The 22,536-nt window shown below is 46.5% G+C and overlaps 2 protein-coding genes and 2 non-coding genes across 7 annotated transcripts in view; 2 read left to right on the top strand and 2 right to left on the bottom strand.

Moving 5' to 3' along the window:
- Positions 1-1,526: 1,526 nt before the first annotated feature.
- TAF12 (TATA-box binding protein associated factor 12) lies at positions 1,527-12,155 on the bottom strand. Of its 3 annotated transcripts, XM_075908961.2 has the most exons (7): positions 11,088-11,214; positions 9,916-9,998; positions 6,820-7,071; positions 4,767-4,844; positions 4,300-4,414; positions 3,623-3,711; positions 1,527-2,000 (listed from the first exon to the last, which is right to left on the bottom strand). In XM_075908961.2, the coding sequence occupies exons 2-7, from the start codon at positions 9,982-9,984 to the stop codon at positions 1,965-1,967; spliced, it is 639 nt and encodes a 212-aa protein (XP_075765076.1). In that variant the 5' UTR covers positions 9,985-9,998; positions 11,088-11,214; the 3' UTR covers positions 1,527-1,964. The 3 variants fall into 3 exon arrangements, with proteins under 3 accessions (XP_075765076.1, XP_014431985.1, XP_075765078.1); XM_014576499.4 differs by lacking the exons at positions 9,916-9,998; positions 11,088-11,214 and adding an exon at positions 12,133-12,155; XM_075908963.1 differs by lacking the exon at positions 9,916-9,998 and having other exon boundaries at positions 11,088-11,227.
- TRNAC-GCA (transfer RNA cysteine (anticodon GCA)) lies at positions 11,964-12,035 on the top strand. The gene has a single exon. It is a non-coding gene; the product is annotated as a tRNA-Cys (tRNA).
- A 293-nt stretch (positions 12,156-12,448) lies between the features above and the next one.
- On the top strand, positions 12,449-12,589 carry LOC112546864 (U11 spliceosomal RNA). The gene has a single exon (XR_003090578.3). It is a non-coding gene; the product is annotated as a U11 spliceosomal RNA (small nuclear RNA).
- A 6,434-nt stretch (positions 12,590-19,023) lies between these two features.
- LOC102444094 (discoidin, CUB and LCCL domain-containing protein 1-like) overlaps positions 19,024-22,536 on the bottom strand; it is a 75,581-nt gene continuing 72,068 nt past the window's right edge. For both annotated transcript variants that reach the window (XM_075908959.2, XM_075908960.2), the window contains exon 15: positions 19,024-19,960. In XM_075908959.2, coding sequence (XP_075765074.2) covers positions 19,470-19,960 — 491 coding nt within the window. In that variant the 3' untranslated portion in view covers positions 19,024-19,469. The remainder of the gene's footprint in view (positions 19,961-22,536) is intronic.

Here is a 22,536-nt window from a genome sequence, read left to right as displayed (position 1 = left end):
TGCACCAGTAAAGTTTGGGAGCCACTGATCTAAACCACATCATAAACAATCACTACAACTGGCCCCTAAAAGAGCAGTTACTAGCTAGGCACAGAGAACGGACAACCTTCAAACTTACAGGTGTGAATCCCCATTTTGGAAGGACCATGTCAGGTCTCAGCATGGCAATTTGGAACATCTAGACACTACCTACGTGGTCAGTCACTAGCACTGTCAAACCTGCCCTTTCCCGCCCAGGTTAACCAATCTCTGTAGGACTCCTTTAAACCCTCTCTCACTGCAATAAATGTGTCTTGTTCAAGTTTACATTTGAATATTGTTTTTGGCCAATGGACACACCAGATGAGAGTCTGGACTGTATCTGTGGTGCAGCCTTTAGTTTGGAAAGCTGATGACCTATTTTAGGGCTATGCATTTATTACAAAGCCTTTGGAGGCAGCTTTCGATTTCAGTCCTGATGACTCAAAACACAGTGGCTGCGTCTAGACTGGCTAGTATTTCTGCAAAAGAAGCTGCTTTTGCGGAAAAACTTGCCAGCTGTCTACACTGGCTGCTTGATTTTGCACAAAAGCACTGACGTTCTACTGTCCGAAATCAGTGCTTCTTGCGCAAATACTTTGACATTCCTGTTCGGGCAAAAGCCCTTTTCCAGAAATGCTTTTGCGCAAAAGGGCCAGTGTTGACAGCTGAAAACTGTTTTGCGCAAAAAAGCCCCGATGGCGAAAATGGCGATCGGGGCTTTCTTGCGCAAAACCGCGTCTAGATTGGCACGGATGCTTTTCCGCAAAAACACTTTTTGCAGAAAAGCGTCTGTGCCAATCTAGACGTTCTTTTCCGCAAATGTTTTTAACGGAAAAACTTTTCCATTAAAAGCATTTGCGGAAAATCCTGCTAGTATAGACGCAGCCAGTAGGTACAGACTTAGGAATGCTCCCCACCCTTTTCATGTTTGCAATTTGAAGAATCTTTCCCACCTGATTAGCTGTAGTTACTAGGGGCAAATTTGGGGCTTCCGCTTCAATTTATTTTCTGAACAGTTTGAAAATGAGTTATGTGCTTGTGAAGCATGTTAGCTGACAGTCCTGGAGACCAGATTTTCATTTGGCACATGCTTCCATCCCACCATCCCTGAACTGCAGGGAGACAGAGAGGGAAGTCTGGTCTCCATGACCCACCAAGTCCTTGACATCTCATCTGCAGTTGTCAGCTTGGGCTCCAGTTGGTCTTAATGTGAAACTTTGTGCACTAGGAACCGGACAGATACCATTAGCTTATTTCACATAGGCCAAACAGCTAAGAGACAGTAGGACTTGTTATCACTACCCACCTAGGCCAGATTTCAACTGGCTACTCTGTACTATCCCATTACCAGCATAAGAGCAATCTTAATTTTCCCCTTTGTTTTGAGCCAAAACCTGGTATGTCCTTTAAACATCTCTACAACAAGCAGCAGCTCTCTCCTGATGCCTGTACTTTTAAATGAGATGCTGCACACACATTCAGAGCAGAAGCACAAGACTGTGCCCTGATTTTAGATTAATAATTTCTTTATTAATGTAAAACAAAATGCAAGTATTTATATAAACATTGACATTACAAAGAACTGGAACTGGCAGGTGGGAAGGAGGAAAACGAAAAACCTCTACAGATGCTTCTAATACTGTCCCAAACAAGACCAAAATGCTCTGTTCCTTGGACAATCACTTATACAATAAACCACTTTAAAGGTCACAAAATCTTTGTTTCAAGATACAATGCACTCTGTTGGGGGGCTGGGGAAGGTGAGCATATAATGGTTTTTGGCCGATCTCCTCAAAGTCATAGATATTGCTGCACTGTTAATAAAAAATATATGCTTCTCTGTAAAGCATTAAAAAAAATATCCCATCGATGGTATCATGGAAGCTTCAGCTTAGAGGCAGATATCCCAAAATGCACCATTCTCTCCTTGCTATTCCTAGGGGTTATTTCTTGGTTGTTTTGCGGATCAGTGCCATCCTCTGAAACAAAAATGAAAATACAGAGAACTGAATCTGTGAAATAATTATTTGCAAATCAAGCCTGGAATGTGGCCATATGAGGCCGAGACTAAAGAAATAGGGCCCACAAAAGGTTGCTTGTGCAGTACCATATGCTGAACAGCGGTGATATATCAAGAACTACAGACACACACATTGGCCTTTAAGCAGTTTGGGAACCATATTTCAACAGTTAGGCTGGGTTCTAGCTAAATCCATTTGTAACTTGGTTTATCTAACTTGTGGGAAGGGCCACACCATAAGCCATGCTGAGATGTGTTTTAGTCTAGAGCCTACTAAGGTTTTCACATGTCTGTAGTCAGTGTTCTACCATGACTTAGCTAGATCTGTGTTTAAACATGATTTCTATTTTAACATTAGCATGAATAGATCCATAGCCAGAAAGAAAGAAAATGTCACAGTTTGTGCTTCTCTCCTTGGGAGGAATTCTGTCTTGAGTAGCCATTTTGGTTTGGTGATTCTACCTTAATACGAATTTCACTCAGTCAACTAGCACAGTTTAATATTTTACTTGCACTGTGCACTGAATCAAAATCTATGTTAAGGCCCTGTGTCTGCACCCACACACCATTTTATCCTCAGGAATGGAGCTGTCATATTACCATGCTGGAGTGTTTCATGGGAGGAGATTTTTATTCCCAACTTTGAACTTTGACTTAAAAACCTCAGCAACTGCCAAACTAGGAGCAAGACAGAAACCACTACAGTACAGTAACCAGCAGCTGAAATTCCAGGACAAGCACAAGTGCTCTTCAAGAGGAACCCTAATGAGAAATTTAAGGTAGATGAGGGAACAATGTTCAGCTGTCCCATATACAATGCCAAGTCACTTGCGGTCATGTTGTGCAGTAATTGTATTTCCAATGGGAGGGACCCTGCAGCTGCCTGCAGTAGCTCAGTAAGACTTGTGTCACTGATGTACACATGCAGGGCTGCTGCCAATAGCCGACAGAGCCAGCCATCACACATTTTAATGCAGCGTTTAACAAAAAGCAAGACTTACAGCCCTAATCGCAATATCAAACAGCATCCCTGTACTCCTGCGGTTCTGCAGACAGGGATTCCCTTCACTTAACATGGATTTTTAAACTATTCTGGAGTGAGAGCTTTCCAGCTATCGACATTTGCTGGCTCCATGCATAACTGACTGTAAAAACACAACCATGACCAGTGTTGTGTTTTGGCTCCTGAATCGGGTGACCACTTAATTGCCTGTGGGCAAAGGGTCGTTTTGGGCTCCCCCTTGGAGCATCAGAGGTGAGGTAAGAATTGCTCTGCACAAGTTCCGCTGTGCATGGAGCCAGCATTACAAACTAGCAGTCTCTCATACTGTGATTCCCAATAACGGCATTTGAAGCGAGACTCTGCTGGAAGTCAGGAACGTTCCTGGCTTAGATTGCTGCAGCACTGGGAACATAAAAGTGCCACAGTCTCATCAGGGTTCCATTCTTCCTTGGAAAAGAATGCAAGAGTGGAGATGAACAAGAGCAGCACCAGTGTGTGTGCTGGGAGTCGGACAAGCACTCTGCTAGTATTGACTCCTCTGCATTTGGCTATTACTGAATTCACAAAGGGCTCCTCACCTGTTTGTGAGCTTCTGTAGTGCAGGCTTTTTTGTATGGCCGGATTTCTTCAGAACCAAACCCTGGGATCCACATGTTCCACTGGCGCTCTGGAACAGAAAGCACGAATCACTGCAGAATGCTCTACCCAGGGAAGCCCTTGACGTGCCAGGACAATAAGAACTGTTCACAGGATCCCTCCCGGGTCAAAGCAGTGGATATATAGAGAGAAGTAGGGGTGCTCGGAAATCTGGACTCCTGTGACTAGGGCTCTTAAAGGTTATTTATTATTTGTACTGTGCTAACACCAAATATACACCTATTATAAACTGCCCCACACTAGAGACCTCACGATACAAGTTACAGAATGGGTACAAAATGACATGCCAATGCTCAGGAATAGGAGAATTTGGAGGAAGAAAAATCTAACAACATTTAACTGGATGCCCAGCAGATCTATTAAGAAATGGTGCTTAGACAGCCAGGGTAGGCTCAAGTTCATTCACAGGCTCTATGTCTCTGCTTCCACACATTTTGGTTAGACTATTTCCCTCAATGTCCTGGCTTGTGTAACATGTACTCAATCCACTACCCCAGGGTCTAATGGGGATTATCCGTTTTCAGGTACTTCTACCCCTCAGTCTGTCTCCTCACTGAGGAGATACAGATCTCATGCTGACAACCTATGAATCTTTTACCGAGATGCAGCTGGACATCCTTCACTTCCAGAGTGTTTGACTTGCGATGCCGGGCTAGCTGGCATGCTGCTGTCACCACGCTCTCAATGAAATCATCGGCAATCTGCAACAGCATCTGGGGGAGGGGATGAAGATATGAGCATCTCAAACCCATGAATATCCTTTTTCCATGACTGTTACAAACAACGCAGCGACCACTATGATATTCAGCCCACAGAAGCCACTGCTTGCTGAACTCAGTGTGACCATACTGCACAGAAAATCCCCACAGGCGTCTGTGAGAGTCACCAGCAAGAGATCACAGAGCATCAGTACCATGTCTGATGCGGATCCGAGCTTATGCAACAGCACAATAATATGAACCAATCCTCCTGTATCGAGTGAAGGGCTACAGGTGCATATGACAGCTCTGGATTAGGTCTCCATGTCTGTCATTTTACTAGCACAGGTTGTCAATCATGGCCTACCTCCTCCACATCCTCATCCAACTGCTCATTGGGATCCACCTCTCTCACCAGATCCTGCAACTTCTTCTTGGTTAAAACCTGAGGGAAAAAGGGAAGGCTTTTCCACACTGCATTGGCAATCTGGCAATACACAGCCAGCAGCAACCTTCCCCCCACAACTGTAATCAAAGGTCCAGGCTATACACTGTATTAACAAAGCATAATCCCAATAACTGCACAGATAAGCAGTGGGCAATATGTAGAAACTCAAACCTATTTGGCAGCTGCAAACAAAGCAATGACCAATGGGAGAAAATAATAAAACAGGCTGTCTTTTCATGAGTCAACATTTGCTACTAACTCTTTCATACCAAAATAATGTTTAATAAAGCAACAGTGTGCTGGCAAGAGAAACCAACTGCATAATGAGAACTTTTAAAGGTGTATTGCATGTGCAAAAAGTTCAATAACTGCAGGGTTATATTATGGGCAAAACAGTATTTTACATTTCTATGGCTGTCATTCAGAAGTGCTTCAAATAAGATACACAGAATATCACTGAATTGCAGACACTTCTGGGCAAAGGATAGCAGTCAATTAGCATAGAACATGTTAGGGATGGAGTGGAGATTTTATTAGTTACTGAGCACCAGCAGCAGGTTGACAGTTGAAGGATATATAGGCAAGGTATTACCCATTCCCAAAATCTTACAAGAGAAACTTGACGCATCTGACGAAGTGGGTCTTTGCCCATGAAAGCTTATGCTCCAATAAATCTGTTAGTCTATAAGGTGCCACAGGACTTCTCGTTGTTTCGACACATTAAGTTCAGTGACATTGAGGCAAACCCTTTCTCTTTTTAGAAGTGCCAAGAAGCTGAATGTGCACAAAGCCTCAGTGTAAAAAGTATCAGAAAATCTACACACAACTATGGAGCATTCGGTTGGTTTCCCAGGGTACAATGACAGGCTAACTCAAAGCAACTGGGATCTGAACCCGTGATTCCAGGAAAGCTATAGAGTTCAGACATGATTGTGCTGGTAAGCCCTCTTTTCCCAATCCCACCTCCCTTCCAGGGGAGCATGGCCTTCTCTCCATCTCCACTTCTCTTTCTGGTTCTTCAGAAGCTGAGCAAAAGACACCCCAGCACTGCTACAAGAGTGGAACTGCATGGGGTGGGGGTATTTCTGCAGGAGAAGGCAAGGTGCTGGAGAAGACTGAAATAAGAGATCTTCCTTTATTCAGAACACGGATGCCTACTGGCATCAAAATATTACATTCATTTTACATGTGTTAAAAACTGAAAACAAATGTTGCAATATATGCATAAAATAGCAGCTTTTTGTGGTGCAGCTTCCTCATTGTCCTAGGGGGTATAAGTTACCTACATACACAGTAGGGAGGTTACAAGTCATTTAATATGGTAACCACGTATCTGCTAAAAATCTTAGTGGTTACACGCGCTGTGGACTCGAAGCCTCCCCAGGAGCCAGGCTGCCAGCTCCTGCCTGCTCAGTAGCAGAACCTGCAGCGCTTGTCCTCCAAGCTACTGGGGAGGAGGCTTCGCTACCAGCCAAGTTTAACTGATACCATTAACCAATAAGCACCAGCTTATCGATTAAATGGTTAATTGGTTAAGGATGGAACCAGCAATCAGACTAGTCGAAAGGTCAGTTTAAACCTGTTCACACCTATTTCAGGGAAGGGAATCCAGCACATTACCCTACACTTGTTGTGATGACCTATAGCATCAGAAGGCAGATTTTCATTGTAATTAATATTTTGTTTTTCATACAAGCCACAGATTGAATAGGATTTTCTGATCTCTCCCTAATATATATCACTAGGAGACTGGAAGCAATCTGCAGCTGATCTGTAGCATCTGTGACTAATTCACATTGTAAGCTCAAAAGGGGCAGGAACTGGATAACCGTGTAGTGTTGAGTGAACTTTGGGTACTCTGCTGATCAGATTAATTAATGTAAAATGTTTCTAGGCCATTTAAAGGAGAGACATCAAACGATGAGAGGGTCAGAACAACTCCTTGCTAGTCCAAGATTACAAGTGATATTACCTGGTTGCTTTCAGGACTGAGGCGTCCCCCTCCACTAGGAGTCCCTGGCATTTTTACCACGGTGGTGCTGTTTGCCATGGAGCTTTGTGGTGGCGTGCTGGCTGGTTCTGGCTTTATTGAGGAGAAACTGGATAGGTTGATCAAGGTAGATGGGCCAAACTGGTTCATAATCTGCTGGGCTTTTGTCTTCAAATCATACAGTTTATCAAGGTCCTGCTTCTTTTTGGGGTTGTGAGGACCAAGACCAATCAGCTGAAGAAGGAAAGGAATGTCAAAGTTAAAAGTGGGGTAAAGATGTATATTTAGCAATTGGATCCCACTCCCTAAAAGGCAGCATCAAGAGAGGTTTGCAACTTAATCTGATATTTCTCACCATAGAGGGGAGGAAGGACAAGGGTGAAAAAAAGAAAAGATTTAAAAAACATATTAAAAACAAAACTTTAATGGAAGGCATTACGGTTGCACAGAGTTCACTGAATAGAGAACTGATGAGGAATATAAAGTCTGAGCCAGCCGGATAACATCCTAAGAACATTGCATTCCTTTTTCCAGTCCGACACCAAAATTCCATCAGTGACTGAATCCTACAGACAAGAAAAAGGTTTTTTCCCTCTTCTCTTACTTGTGCCTCTTTGGTGGCAGCGTTAGGCCTCCACACTTACTTCTAACTGGCAGATCAATGACATCACCTCCTGAGGTCTAGCTTAGGAACGGTCTTTTTGTTCTGTGTTTGTACAGTGCCTAGCACAACGGGACCTGGTCTAGAACTGGAGTATGTAGGTCCTAATAATACAAAGACTGCATTTTTACATTTCAGACATCTTGGGAAGAGGGAAAAGCGGAGTACAATTCCTCATGTAGCTGCACTGTCTACAGCCAGGTACAGAACAGGAAGGCACTGTTCTAGCATTTGCCACACAACACCAACAAGGCATTTCAAGTCTCACCAGTAATTATTCCCAAACCAAGATATTTCCAGTAGTATGACAGTTTGTAATGAGAATATATTGAAGATTGGCCTAAGCCCTGAAATTCAATTTCACCTATAGACCTTGTCAGCATTAAGTCAGGCCTCCAAAAGTGACAGGACAGTAGAAAATCCACCTCTGCCTCAAATTCCTTTGATTTATATATCTGATTCCTCATTTCAATTCAGGTTTTCAGCTGCACAATATGGAATTTGGTAGACTGTCAAGCAAAGGCCTGGATTTACTAATTTCATATACCTAACAGCCTGCTCTTTCCAGATTAGCAATAAGGTTCTTGGACTAACTCATGTCATAGGCCACTAGACACTTTGATTACTTTTGGACTGAATTAGAACTGGCAACCTAGATTAGTAATTAGGCTCAGACTACTAGCATACTACTTACCCTTAACCCACCACTTTGGACTTTCTTGTAGTCAAATCTGTGGCCCACAACTCCATAATACATGTTGAACCTCTCTAGTCCAGCACCCTCTGGACCTGACCAGTGCCAAACCAGAGAATTTGCCAAACCATGGGAGATCAATATTGTCTAGCAGCATTACCAACACTTCCACTGGTTACTGGGCTCTTAGAAGATATCTGGGGGTAAATTAGAGCTAAACAACAGCATAGAACACTGACAGCCAGGACTGGTGGCTGTAAAAAAAAAAAAAGTATGAATTGTGGGAAACTTGTCCACACCCATAAGTGGACATTCGGCTAACTAAAATCATGTTAGACCATGGATGTTGTTGTACCAGAGTGCCAGCCTACAGAGGTTCAACCTTTAGCACTGCTCTCTTCAAACCTGTGTTCTTCAATTATCACCAAAAATGGTCAAGGAAAACTGCAGTGATTAGAACTAATATACAAATATTTATTAAATTGCTTGAATTAAGAGGTTTCACATGCTTTTACAAGTCTTTCATCATTCTATCTCAGTTCAATGAATGGAGTTGTCAATGGTAGCTGAAATTTTGCTACTACTTCAAACCAAAAAGTAGGTTGTTACATAGAAAATGCATCTCACTATTTTAAATCACATACATTAAGATGTGAAATGATTTAAGTGGAAACTTTAATAACAGTCTGTATTAACTCTGAAAAATCTTATTGCCCACATAATTGAGACAACTGCATTTTCTGTTTTGGAACATAAAATGGATGTTATGACAATTTTTGTATTTCTGACTTTTGTTTTAAGCAATTTATTTTCCATAATTAGATTTTGGGGTCTCAAATACTCTTTACTGCAGTTTTCCTTAAACTTTTCTACAAAACAGCACTCTTTGGAAATTTCTTTGTTCACAGTGACAAAAATGATGCAAGCTGAAAACTAGCTACAGGTACCAGGAAAAAAAAAAAACACACAGAACATTTACATAAAAACCAAGGGAAATAATATTTTCTACTTTTTTGTAGAAAACATGATTTTCCCCTATAACAGCATTTGATTTTTTGTTAGTTTGTAATAATTCACACAGAAAAGTCACTCTTGAAAAATAATCACACAAGAATGCTTAAGACAGTGGATATTTAGTGTTTCATTCCAATGCTCAAATTCATGCACTGCTGCAAACATATTACGTACATTTTTCTTTTTAAAAAGAAATATAAATGCAAGTAACTTCACGTAGCTCTGATAGCAATTTTAGCCCAATGTGAACAGATCTGAAAATGATGAAAAGTCTCTACATTCATGCCTTGGGATGTTCTTCAGTCATACAGAGCCCTGTAAGCTCTTAGTTGGCAACTCTGGAGCGAGGTCCTGTTTTCTGGAGCATAGCTCAAGAAGCAGAAGAGAGGACTCCAGTGTACTATTCTTACTTTTGCCACTAGCTTGCTGATGATCTTGGGCCAGTCACTTAACCCTGTGCACTTCAGTTTACAAAACCACAAAGTAGGAAATCTTACCTACCATGGAGGCATCAGAAGATGATGCGTGAAATGCTTTGAAATCCTTGGGCAAAAAGCACTATATTAATGCAGAGTAATGTTTACTCTCACTTCTAATTTTAACCTTTGGGTATAATCAAGGCATCAGAAAACAAAGCAAATGTGGATGCACAGGTTTTAACCTCAAGTTCTACATGCCAATTCATGGCAAGCTCAAGCAATTTACTTACAGCTATCTGAGTATCTAGTTCTTTAATTACATCAGCAACTGCTGTGGGCCCAGCGAATGGAGAGGCCATTTTCCAAAAGCTCCCTGTAAGCAAATAGCCAGTGTTAACCTTGACTTCCCTCCTCCTGTTCTACATACTTCTCATTCTCATGACACCAGCTATTTTGCATGTCACCTACCTTATCAAATGCAAATCAAAATGAAACAAATTTCAGCAAACAGTACTCACCACAACACAAGCATCTTTTGTCCTTATTAAAATGATCAAATGCAATTTTCTGGGCATTGAATACAAAGCTTTACTTTAAACAGCAATCGTGAACCTAATATTTCTTGTCTTCTCAAATGGCAAGTTATTCTCAGGATCCTCAAGGGAGAAGCTTATACTTATGTCAAATCTTCATTTTTAGATACAGGGCTAGTGGGTATTGGAGTAGAGAGCAGCTGAGTACAGATTTTTGAAACACTAGCCTTCCTTCACATCAGGACTAGGCCCCATGGCATGTACTAATGCCATTGGTCCCTGACTAATCGGTACTGCAACTGACTAAATAGCATTATCACACCAATACGCTAAATGCAACATTACTTATCTACAGCAACAAGACAACTTGAGGAATCGTTCATCAGAGTGCTTGCAGCTTCTAATTCCAGGAAGAAAAGATATTTAGCAAAGAAATCTCTACACAGAATTTAAAAGTAATCTGCAAAGGATCTTTTAAAGTATTTGTTTTGGCTTCTTTAATCACGTAAAAAGACAGACTGAAAGTTTTCTTTACAGCTTTTTAATTTAGAAAAATCTCAGACGTTTGAACATCCCTTGTTTTGTCAGAGGACCTCTTTGGAAGTGGTGGATCTCCCAGGAGAGGTACCTTGCAGGTTCGTGTACATGAAGTGTGGTGGCAGGATTGGCTGACTCTAGGGATGTTAAAATGCGTGTAAGTAACTGTAGCGGCTGAAAACATTTCCGGTTACACGCGGGGCACCACGGCTCCCACCTGCCCACCCCCGCCGCTGCCTCTTCTACAGAGGCCTATCTGGTGACGGCCCAACCGCTACCCCTGCCTCCGGGAGCGCGGGCAGCCCTGAGCCTCCTGCCCCGGCGCGGGGCGGGGGGAGCCCTTAACCCCGCGAGCAGCCTCGTCCCCCGCCGAGGGACGGGCCCGCACTCACCGGTGCCCCCCTGCTATCGCCCCATGTTCCGCGGGCGGACCCCCCCCGCCTCAACCGCCGCTGCTACAGCGCTGCTGCCGGCTCTGCGCCACTCGCCGCCTGCGGGAGCGTCCTTCCGGTGCCGCCCGGAAACACTCACCGCCGCGGCCAATCAGCGCCTCCCCGGCACAGCGGGCCAGGAAACGACACATGCGCACTCCGAGCAAATCCAGCCCAGAAGGCGCGTGCGTGACCTCCGACATCCCGAGAGGGCACCGGCGCCAGTTTCCCGTCATAGACTGCGCATGCCCCACAGCCGCTGGCGTGTTCCTATGGCAACGCTTCAGCCTCCCCATGTGACCTCGGGCAGCCCCCTCCCCCAAACAGCGAGGCTCCCCCACCGCGATTCAGCGCGGTCCCCACGGCCGGGCGGGGCCGGTAGCAGCCAGTGGGCCCCGCAGGGAGCCGGGACACGGATCCATGTGGAGCGCCTGGCCCCGGGGGTCCTAGTCTGCGGCTGCCCCGCCTGAGGTGTGAAGGGAGGGGGCCCGAGGTACGGTCAGACCTGGTCTCAATTCGGTTTCAGTTCGGATGGGGAGGGGGTCGGCGCTGGGAGACGGTTGGCAGAAAGGTGGGGGGGGGGCGGGGAGAGCCGTGCAGGGCCGTGTGGTCCCCCCCCCCCCCCCCACTAGGGCACTGACTGTGAAGAAGGGCGCCAGAGAGCGAGTGGAGGGAAGGAAAAAGGAGCGAGCCAGTGAATACAGCAAGGGGGAAAAGACCCAGAGCAAGGGAGAGGCTGAGGGCAGCCAAAGAAAAGTGCTACAGATAGAGCCACGCAGCAGGCTGTTCCCCAGCTCCACAGCCTTACATCTGGGTGAGCAGGTTTTCTCAGGGTGGGGGGGTATAGCTCAGTGGTAGAGCATTTGACTGCAGATCAAGTGGTCCCTGGTTCAAATCCAGGTGCCCCCTTTAAAGTGTTCCCTTTTCCAGCCCTCCAGTTTCTCCTTCATGCCCATCACTGAGCCAGGGGCTGCAGGCAGCCTGGGGTTTGGCGGAAGCTTTTTACCTTGTCTTGAGCTGCAGCGAGACTCCTCCTCCCCCTCACCCCGGCCCCGCCCCTCCTCCGGCTCCTCTCTGCGTCATCTATGGTGAAATCCCAACATGCCATGCGGCTTATTTGCATCTCATGCCTGCTGTGGTGCGCGTATTTTAAGGATTAATGGGTGACGCACAGTAACATACATGCAAGAGACGTGGCGGGCCCAAACGGGGTGCTTGTGCGATATAATGTCACGGTCCCTTAGGGGAGCCGAACCAACATCTCCCTGTAACTTTCAAGTCTGACACACAGACTGGGGAGGCGGAGCCGCCAGCGATTCGTTAAAAAGGGCTTCTGTCATGTATGACACATGGAGTGGGGTGGCTGCGGCTTTCCTTACTTCGTGCGGAATCGACATCAAGAGATTTCGGAAGCACAATTTTTGCTCCTGGGGCTGCTGGTAATCGTTGGTTCCGGCGCCCCGAAGTTGTCTGTTAAAATTAGAGTTAGTTTGTCTGTTGTGCGTACTGTGGAAGCGATCTTTTCTGCTTTTGCTGTTTCTCTGGGGTCTGCTCGCTAATATATGTGAGTAGTTTGTAAGGGAAAGTATTGTCGGGAACCCTGTATTTCACAAAAGCCTCTTTAAATTCTCGCTCGGCTATAACTGCTTTTCATTTTTGCCCTTTCCACGAACTTTCGCGCGTGCGTGGGAGAGACATATTTGAAATACTTAGTAAAAGGTAGTGACTACGTTCCTAGTTCAGAAACTATTTTTACTTCAAATAAAAATATAGTTGTCCCCTTTGCTTTAAAACCTGTTGTGATTTTCCAGACACGAAGTACATTCATCCTATGGCATTTCTTTGCTTTAGATAATTAACTACCTAGATCAGAATGTCTGTATGTTTCCTTCCCTGCTCTGTTTTTTTTGTGCGTGGCATTGCTGTTTGCTAAATGCTGACGGAGGCATTATTTATCCATTCCTGCAATTCAATTTTATTGAAGCATTACTTGGGGAGGGGGGAGGAGGATTTGTTATTAGATACATGCAGTTATTTTAACAGAGGGCCATTTAGCAGAGTGAAATTAAAGTTGGTTTCCCTGTCTGAGTTTAGTCCCTTTCAGATTTTCCCCTATCAAGGGTAAAAAACAGCTGTCCCACTCCCATAATTTTGCTGCCATCTGCAAAACACTCCCAGGGAATGATCTTTTGACTGGCACAGCATCTGAATCAAAGAGAGGGGGTCTAATGGGTTATCCAAAGATGCTGCTGAAATAATTCCTCTGGGGGCTTGGATTATTCTTGTCTTCCTTGATTAGGGCTGATCAGGGGTTCAGCTTGCCTCCCAGTGCAGATTAAATGCAGACCTCTTGCTGGGCACAGTACTATGTTTAATGCATTTGTTCACTGTTTCCATACTGTGTGGCTATGTCTACACCGGCATCCTTTTCCGGAAATGCTTAAAACGGAACAGTTTTCCGTTATAAGTATTTCCGGAAAAAGCGCGTCTACATTGGCAGGATGCTTTTCCGGAAAAGCACTTTTTCCGGAAAAGCGTCCGTGCCAATGTAGACGCGCTTTTCCGCAAAAAAGCCCCAATCGTCATTTTCGCGGAACAGTTTTCCGGAAAAGGACTTTTGCCCGAACGGGAGCAGCATCGTTTTTCCGGAAAAGCACTGATGATTTTACAGTAGATCATCAGTGCTTTTCCGGAAAAGCAAGGGGCCAGTGTAGACAGCTGGCAAGTTATTCCGGAAAAGCAGCCACTTTTCCGGAATAAGTGGCCAGTGTAGACACAGCCACTACGTAGCCACATGCACTGTTTGTGTCATTATTTGATAAATAAAAGGTATATTAATATGAGGATTAGAGAGATAAAGATTGTTATGGGGACAGATAGCTAAGGGGGTGTACAGGGATGGATGGATAGATTCTATGAAGATTTTTATCTTTTAAATATGAATCTTAAAAATGTTAAAGTCTACATAGTTTAAATGGCAGAACTTTCAAATGACAGGACAAGCGCTAATCTTGTGTGCTGAGGGACTGCACTCAGAAAAGTAACCCAGTAGAAACATCCTGCTGTGAGCAACTGTGCACTCCAGATAATGATGCTGAAGGCTCCTGTCAATGCATTGTTTGGAAAAGGGAAGTTTGTGTTAGAAATGCATAAACATTTCCCAGGAAATACTAGATTTGCTCTGCTTGCAAAACATTCACATTGTGAAATTCTCTGGGTACTTGGTTCTTTGACATTGTTTACAAATTTTTGCCATGATTGTCAATGGGATTTTTGCCATTGACTTCAGTGGAGACAGCATTATATCCCTGCAATTTTCAATTTGTTTATTTTTTGGGGGGAGCGAAGGGAGGGAGAGAGGACTGAAAAAACTAAATAGTTTTTCAGTCTTCAAAAACTTTCATTGTTCTGTTTTTTGTTATTTCCTCTTTGTCTTTCCCTTAATTCTCCCCTTTTTCCACTAAGAAAAAAAGAAAGGAAGAACTCCCCGAAACTGAAAAATACAAAAATGTTCAGGTTTTTGATAAAAACCTGAAAAAATGTGGCTGAAACAAAAACTTTAATTTTGGACAAAAACTGTTTTTTTTTTCCTTTTAAAATACTCATAGGCTGTGTCTAGACTGGCAAGCTTTTCCGCAAACTTGCCAGCTGTCTACACTGGCCGCTTGAATTTCTGCAAGAACACTGACAATCTCATGTAAGAAATCAGTGTTTCTTGCAGAAATGCTATGTTGCTCCCATTCGGGCAAAAGTCCTTTTGCGCAAAAGCTTTGTGCAAAAGGGCCAGTGTAGACAGTTGAGATTTGTTTTGCACAAAAAAACCCTGATCGCGAAAATGGCGATTGGGGCTTTTTTGCACAAAAGCGCGTCTAGATTGGCATGGAGTGCTTTTGCTGAAAAGCGTTCGTGCCAATCTAGACGCTCTTTTCCGCAAATGCTTTTAATGGAAAACTTTTCTGTTAAAAGCATTTGTGGAAAATCATGCCAGTCTAGACGTAGCCATAGACAGTATTTTCCCTGCTGGTGCAAATAATTTTTATTGCACAGATGTTAGGGGAAAATGATTACACTGCCTACAGTAACCCACGTCCACAGGCTTTGGGCAGGAGCGCTAGGAAGAAAGTCACTGTAACCAAGCGCATGGATCCTGAAGCCCAGCACATTTTGTAGCCAAGAGGGAGGAGCTGTAAGCTGGCTGCTGCCTCCCGCCTTTCTGTCTTCCTTGGGGGAAGTAACGGAGGCTCAGTTGGTTGAGAGGCCAAGCAAAGGTCTAGGCATTGGGAGGTTTGTGATTTCTTTGAGAGGCAATGTTAGGCCAGAGGAATGAAGACAGAAGAGAGGAGCAGCTGAGTTCTAACCCCATTGCTACCTGTGAGTGACTGTGGGAAATTCACTTTGCCACCTCGTGGCTCGTTTTCCCCACACGTAAAATGGGAATAATGATTCCTAGCTTCCTCCCAGGAGTATTGAAAAGATTAATGAATGAACAGCCATGTACCATACAATGAAAAGCCCATAGATTAATCCCATCAGAACTTCATGGCTTGCCCACAGGAGGCCATTTGTGTCTGTGACAAATAGCATAGTAGGGTAAAAGGCAAAAACTCACTGGAAAACAGAACTGGATGCAACCCGTCACAGGGGAGGAGAAGATGGAAAAAAACCTAACGCTTAATTAATCATAGAATCCTAGGGCTGGAAGAGACCAGCCCCCTGCCCAAAGCAGGACCAACCCCAACTAAATCATCCCAGCCAGAGCTTTGTCAAGCCGGGACTTAAAAACCTCTAGGGATGGAGATTCCACCCCCTCCCTAGGGAACCCAGCCCAGTACTTCACCATGCTCCTAGGTTTCTCCTAATATCTAACCTAGACCTCCCTCACTGTAACTTGAGACCATTGCTCCTTGTTCTGTCACCACTGAGAACACTCTCCAGCCTCTTTAGAAACTCCCTTCAGGGAGTTGAAGGCTGCTATCAAATCCCCCCTCACTCTTCTCTTCTGCTACTAAATAAGCCCAAATCCCTCAGCCTCTCCTCGTAGGCCATTCACAGCAGATACTCCACTGGTGTGAAGCTCCACTGAGCAATGCTGATTTCCATCAGCCAAGGATATGGCCCATTCGTCTTCCAGAGGGACTGGAGCTGGGCAGTTAGATGAGTGGGGTTTTTATTTGGAATCAGTCAATTGCTATCTGGGGAGATCCAGCTACTGTGACCCCAGTGACCCCCAGTTCCCCAGGTACTGTGACCCCCCAGTGAAGCTGACGCACCATGAGGCCTCTGGAACAGCATCCCCCAAACCTGGGGAGCTGCAAAACTGAAGCACTGTAATCAGTGGGTGTCTTTTGTTGATTTCAATGGAAGATGGATCAGGGCCTTACTGCACATCCCCAGTGGCCTGCTTTCTGACGCCAAGGCCGCATCTAGACTGGCATGATTTTGCACAAATACTTTTAACGGAAAAGTTTTTCTGTTAAAAGTATTTGCGCAAGAGAGCGTCTGTACTGGTATGTGCCATTGCACAAAAGATTTGCTTTTGCGCAAAAGCTTCTGTGCCAGTGTAGACGCTCTCTTGTGCAAGAAAGCTCCGATGGCCATTTTAGCCATCGGGCTATCTTGCGCAAGAAATTAACGTGGCTGTCTACACTGGCCCTCTTGCGCAAGAATACTTGTGCAAGTGGGCTTATCCCTGAGCGGGAGCGTTGGACTATTTGCACAAGAAGCACTGATTTTGTACATTACAAAGTCAGTGTTCTTGTGCAAATACTCGCGGCCAGTGTAGACACAGCCCAAGAGGGTGAAAGGTTTAACACGATCACAATGCTGCAGGGAAGGTGACTGTTTCAGTGAAAACAAACAAGGTAGGTAGACTTGGGATTGGGATGGGTTTTCAAACACCACAAAGGGGCCTTGGTACTGAACTTGAAAAGAGTTGCTCACACACGAAGTCACTTGGGCTATGTCTACACTGGCAGGTTCTTGCGCAAGAACATCTTGCACAAGGATTCTTGTGCAAGAACATGTCCACACTGCCATGTGCTTTTGCACAAGAGCATCCATGGCAGTGTGGATGCTCTCTTGCGTGAAAAAGCTCTGAGAGCCGTTTTAGCCATAGGGCTTTCTTGTGCAAGACGCTCCTGCTGCTCATCCACACTGCCCTCTTGCGCAAGAGGGCTTACACTTGTTAGAAAAGAGCATAGCTCTTGCGCAAGAAGCCCTGTCTTCCGACACCGTACTGTAAACCTTCTTGCACAAGAGCGGGCGGGCAGTGTGGACGCTCTGCAGGTTCTTGCGCAAGAATGGCCATTCTTGAGCAAGAACCTGCCAGTGTAGACATAGCATTGCAGAGCCTGCCCTCGACTTTGCTGCATCATTCTGTGCATGTGCGTGAGGAGTTACTGTGCCGGCTAGATCTGCATCAAAGCCAATGAGACACATGTGCCCTGAGATACTTGGAATATTAACAAACCCCCCCTACCAGTCCTAAGGCTGCTGCCAAAGCGACAGGGCTTTTCCATGCTGTGGAGTGCTGCCAGAGCTGTGTGCGCCTATGGGAGTGTTTCAGAATGAAAGGGGTTTGCATGGAGGAAAGCTGCACAGCAAACTGTATATCAGGGTGTGTGCATTTCTGGAGGAACGTACACGTGTGGTTCTGTACCGGGTGAAGGCAGACAATGGGTATGGCAATATGGCCTAGTGGATAGAACACTGAACTGGGACTCAGGGGACCTGAATGTTATACCTGGCTCTGCCATGGCTTTGCTGGGTGACCCTGGGCAAGTCAATGCCTGCTCTGTACCTCAGTCTCCCCATTTATAAAATAGGGATAAGGATATTGCCCTCAGTTGTAAAGGGCTTTGAGCTCTCCTAATGAAAAGCAATACTAGAAGAGCTAGGTGTGATTATTATTGTTCATTCTTTTCTCCCTGTCAGCAGAGTGTCAAGCACAACACTGATTTGAGGCTCCCTTCCCCATCAGCTGGAAGAATTGGCAGCCAGTGCTGTTGGAAAGATGGGGTCAGCCAGGAATGAGCAGAGAAACACAGTTATAGATCACATTTTCCTTGGCAAACACTATTATCCCCAAGCAGCACCACTGAGCTTGGCCAGTGCTGGTATTCCTTTAAGAAGAGCAACAAGGTCCCTGTCCTCAGAGCTGTCCCAGTTCTGCAGTTAACATCCAGTGTTGCTATGCAGCTTTGTCCTTTCCAAGGGTCTTATTGCAGGGATAGCAGCAGAGGCTGGAAGACTGCAGGGACCAGGTGAATTAATGAATTAACATTGCGCTCAGCGTTACAACCATTGTCCGCCTGTCACATTACAAATATTGCCTACTTGATCAACGAAGAAGCTCATAGAGAGAGAGCATAAAACTGCAATTCCTCTCCTCTTGATTATAGTTTCCCTGGATCTCTCTTACCAGTACGTACTGAATATATCGGTTGCTGCACAGCTGATTTCAAAAAGGGGTCAGCCAGGATCTTCACAGGTACTAGGTGCAAAGTTTAAATAGCTTTCTGCAGACACACGTAAGTAATTTCAGTCCTTAAAACTGACAGGACTTGTCTGCATCACATCACTGTTTTCTGAACTGAGCCGCTGGTCAGTGACATGCAGATGCAGAACACATAATTTGTGGGTTAAAAAAAAGCATTTTACAAGCCCTAATTTATCTGAAAATATTTTCCTGCCCTTTTTATTTCATACTTCAAGGAAGAGCAGCCTTTGTTTTAGGATTTAAACACCCCACACCAGCTTGTGCTGGAAAGGTATCTCCCTGCCAGTGACAGGAACAAACACAGGAACATAAACCAACTCAAAACAAAACATGAAACTGACTTGCCTGCTTTCACCATGAAAGGCAGAAGAGCAAACAAACCAACTGCCCTTGTGCTGATGAGGTTTTTAAAATTCCATTCAAGTTTTAATACCAGAGGGAGGCATTAGAGAGCTCATAGGGCAGCAGAGGGCGCTCTTTCACTTTATATAAAGCCCATGGTATAAATCATGGATATTAAGAAAATAGCAGGTGATGCAGGTAAAGGCTATATATGATCTTAGATCCTGACACTGTTCTTTTGACTCCTAAAGGGAGGTAAAGATCTGGAGTATCTATTCAGTTCAAGGGACAAAACCAACCCAAACAAACAATCACATAGTTGGACGGATCAGCCTCTTCCACACAGTTTAGTGCTATAAACCCGATGGCTATTTCGTTTCCCATTGCTGGTGATAGACAGGGCAGCTTCTTCTTGCTCTGCAGGCCCAGAGCGGAATCCCCCAGTGTAGCCAGACCCCTTCTCCAGCTGCCCAGCGTGCGATGTGAGTTCCCTTTTCATAGCCTCACAAAGGTTCATGGTAGATGTGGCTGAGAGGGGAGGTGGTGGGCCCCACTGGGATGTCAACCCATAGGCTGGGAGTCCGCTCAGCCTGGGTCTCAGTGTACATGATGCTGGGTTGGTGGGACCCCTCCCCTCTTGTGCCATTCAGTGTCTCGCCAGGCCGCTGAGCTGGGAAGTCATATTGCGGCTGCATCCCTGGGGACGTTGGGGACGCCAGCAACCCTGCCCAGCCTTGGGGAGTGGGGACTACTTTGATGATACAGACGTTCTTCTTGGCAGTGGTGCCCACGCTTTCCAGGGCCTGCTCCGTGAAGGGGGTGGCGTATTCAGGCTCAGGTGGCAGGGGTTCTGCGTACTCATGGTACTTGCCCGGCACGTCATAGTGGTTCAGTACCAGCGGGAGCGTATAGCCTTCGTCCGGGGAGGGTTTGAAGGTGGATGGGGCTGTCTGGCTGTTGGGACTCACCTGAACCACGTCAGGCTCAGCATATTCTGCAAAGAAAAAAGCAGCACAGCCCTTAGAAAGACAACTGAGCCCCTGAGCCAGCGGGCCCTATTCAACGGGCACAGATTTGCCAGCCTGAGCCTGTAAAGGATCCCATCATCTGCTGCTGGGGAATCCAGCTGCCAGAGCTGGGGGAGGAGAAGGGCGGGACCTGTTCCTTCTGGCCTCCCTCTTCCCACCCCCCCCACCCAAAGGACTAGGCACCTTTCTGCCAGCCCTGGCCAAGCTCCTACTCAGATTATGGATCATTGCAGCTCCCTGTAGCAGACCCACATGCAGCAAAGCAGATGACTTCTCTCTCTGCCAGGCATTCCCCAGGATATGAGTGGGCTTAGCTGGGGCAGATGATGCCCAGAGATCACCAACCCGCATCCCTGTCGTTTCCAGCTGACAAGTCCCTTTGTACAGATGGCACTGCTACCTGCTCAAGCATCCAGATGTTTGCTGCTGGACTGAAGCCCATTTCCCATCCCCCTCCAGGCCAGCAACACTTGTTCCCCTGTCACCTTTGGGGATGGGAAGTCAGTAGGGAGGTAAAATCCCAATCAATCAGTTAACCAGTTAAACATCAGGTTAACCTAATGTTTAACCGGTTAACTGACTACGTGGTCCAGCCTGGCTGGACCAGCCCGAGCCCATGGGACTCCCACTCCCTGCCCCCACTGCACACTGGGACTGAGGCTGCCGGCGGTTCCGGGCCCATGCTGGGGCAACCCTCCGCCTGCAGCCTGTTGCTTCCGGGCACCAGTTAACTGATAAGGGTGATGCTGATGGGGTAACCGGTTACCTGTTCACATCCCTAGAAGTCAGTGGGCCAGTTGTCTCAGTCCACCTGTGCGGAGAGCAGCAGCTCGCTTACCCAGGATGGTCAGTAAAAGGCCCCTTCCCTCATGGTTTAACTTTGTGTTTGGACAATGGGTAGCCCTGCCCTGAACAATCTATGGTTAAACAAACCCAACCACTGGGACTCAGCCTCCGAGGGTCCCGACTGGGAGACCAAATGAACCATTCAGGGCGGAGGTAAGCTGGGATAAAGGAGGGATAACCCCCTCCCAAACCTTCAGAGGAGAGAAAGACACAGCCTGGTAGAGACCCCATGACTGGGTGTCCAAACCCCTTGCCAGCAGTGAGAGTGGTAAAGGGCGCTGGAGAGGCCAAAGTGCCCATCGTGACACCTGGAGGGAAGACTGGCAGGTCGTTAAGGGTTAGATCCGGGGGGGAGAACCAGGGTGGCTGTGTTGTGCCCAGGAAGGACGGCAGGGCCAATGGGAGGCAGTAGGATGAGAGAGGAGAACTGCCGTATAGCTTGGGACTGGCCTTGAAGACCGCAGGGTGCATGGCAAATCCTTCAGCAGCAGTCTGGGCAGAAGATGCCTGAGAAGCCAGATCCTCGCAGCTGAGTCTCAGCAATGGCCGGTGGCAGGAAGCTGGGCAGGGAAGCAGTAATGGGCCGGGAGATTCCAGCTACTTCCTCTGGGGCTTGGACCTGGATCCCAGAAGGGAGGATGGGCCTGAGGCCCCCAGTCCTCCCTAGCACAGATAAAAGGGCAAGGACCACTGAGCCCAGGCTGGGGCTGGGGCTGGGGCCGGGGCCGTTAATCCGATCCTGGATAAGGGCCTTCCAGCCTGCAAGATTCTTTACTGCCCCAGAAGGGGAGAGATTGCGAGGGACTTGCCCAGAGTTGTGAGATGAGACCCACTGTTGCTGTGCCAAACAGCTGAGTGTGTCTGTATGGCTTTTCCGTAGCCGCTTTTCCGGAAAAACTTGCCAGCTGTCTACACTGGCCACTTGAATTTCCACAAAAGCACTGACGATCTCATGTAAGATTGTCAGTGTTCTTGCGGAAATACTATGCTGCTCCCGTTCGGGCAAAAGTCCTTTTGTAGACAGCCCAGATTTGTTTTCCGCAAAAAAGCCCCGATCGCGAAAATGGCGATAGGGGCTTTTTTGCGGAAAAGCGCGTCTAGATTGGCCACGGACGCTTTTCCGCAAAAAGTGCTTTTGCGGAAAAGTGTCCGTGCCAATCTAGACGCTCTGTTCCAAAAAGCATTTCCGGAAAATCATGCCAATCTAGACGTAGCCTGAATGTGTAAGGGGGGGGGGGGGCGGAAGGGGGGACTGAGGCAGAGTTGCTGGAAGTGGGTGATTGTTGTGAGGGGGTTGACAGGCTGGTGAGTTTGCTTGGACACCATCCCACTGCCACCAACCTCCCTGGATTCCAGGTTGACCTGCAGAGCCTTTATAGCACGTATGGTGATGTATGTCAGGCAGCCATCAATGGATACCCCAGGATACCCTGACGAGAAGGCCCCCAGCAGATGCAGAGTGGCACACCTCTGGCAGGGCAGCCCGTGGCACACGAGGGAGGGAGCTGTTGCGGAGATGATCCTGTCTACACCCAGCTGCTGGCATCCCGGCAGCTGGCATGAATTAGGGCTCCTGGGCCCTGCACTGCAGGCTGAGCTGACCCAGCATGGTGGTATAAAGCTGCCCCTCTCCCCAGCCATACACCAAGCTGAGCTCAGGGGCAGGGAGGAACCTATCTCAGAGAGAGATCAGAGA

Source organism: Pelodiscus sinensis, chromosome 26 (genome assembly GCF_052426305.1).
Source record: "Pelodiscus sinensis isolate ZL-2025 chromosome 26, ASM5242630v1, whole genome shotgun sequence".
Lineage (NCBI taxonomy): Eukaryota > Metazoa > Chordata > Testudines > Trionychidae > Pelodiscus > Pelodiscus sinensis.
Note: the sequence above shows the minus strand (reverse complement) of the source record. Positions and strands in the feature narration are given on the sequence as shown.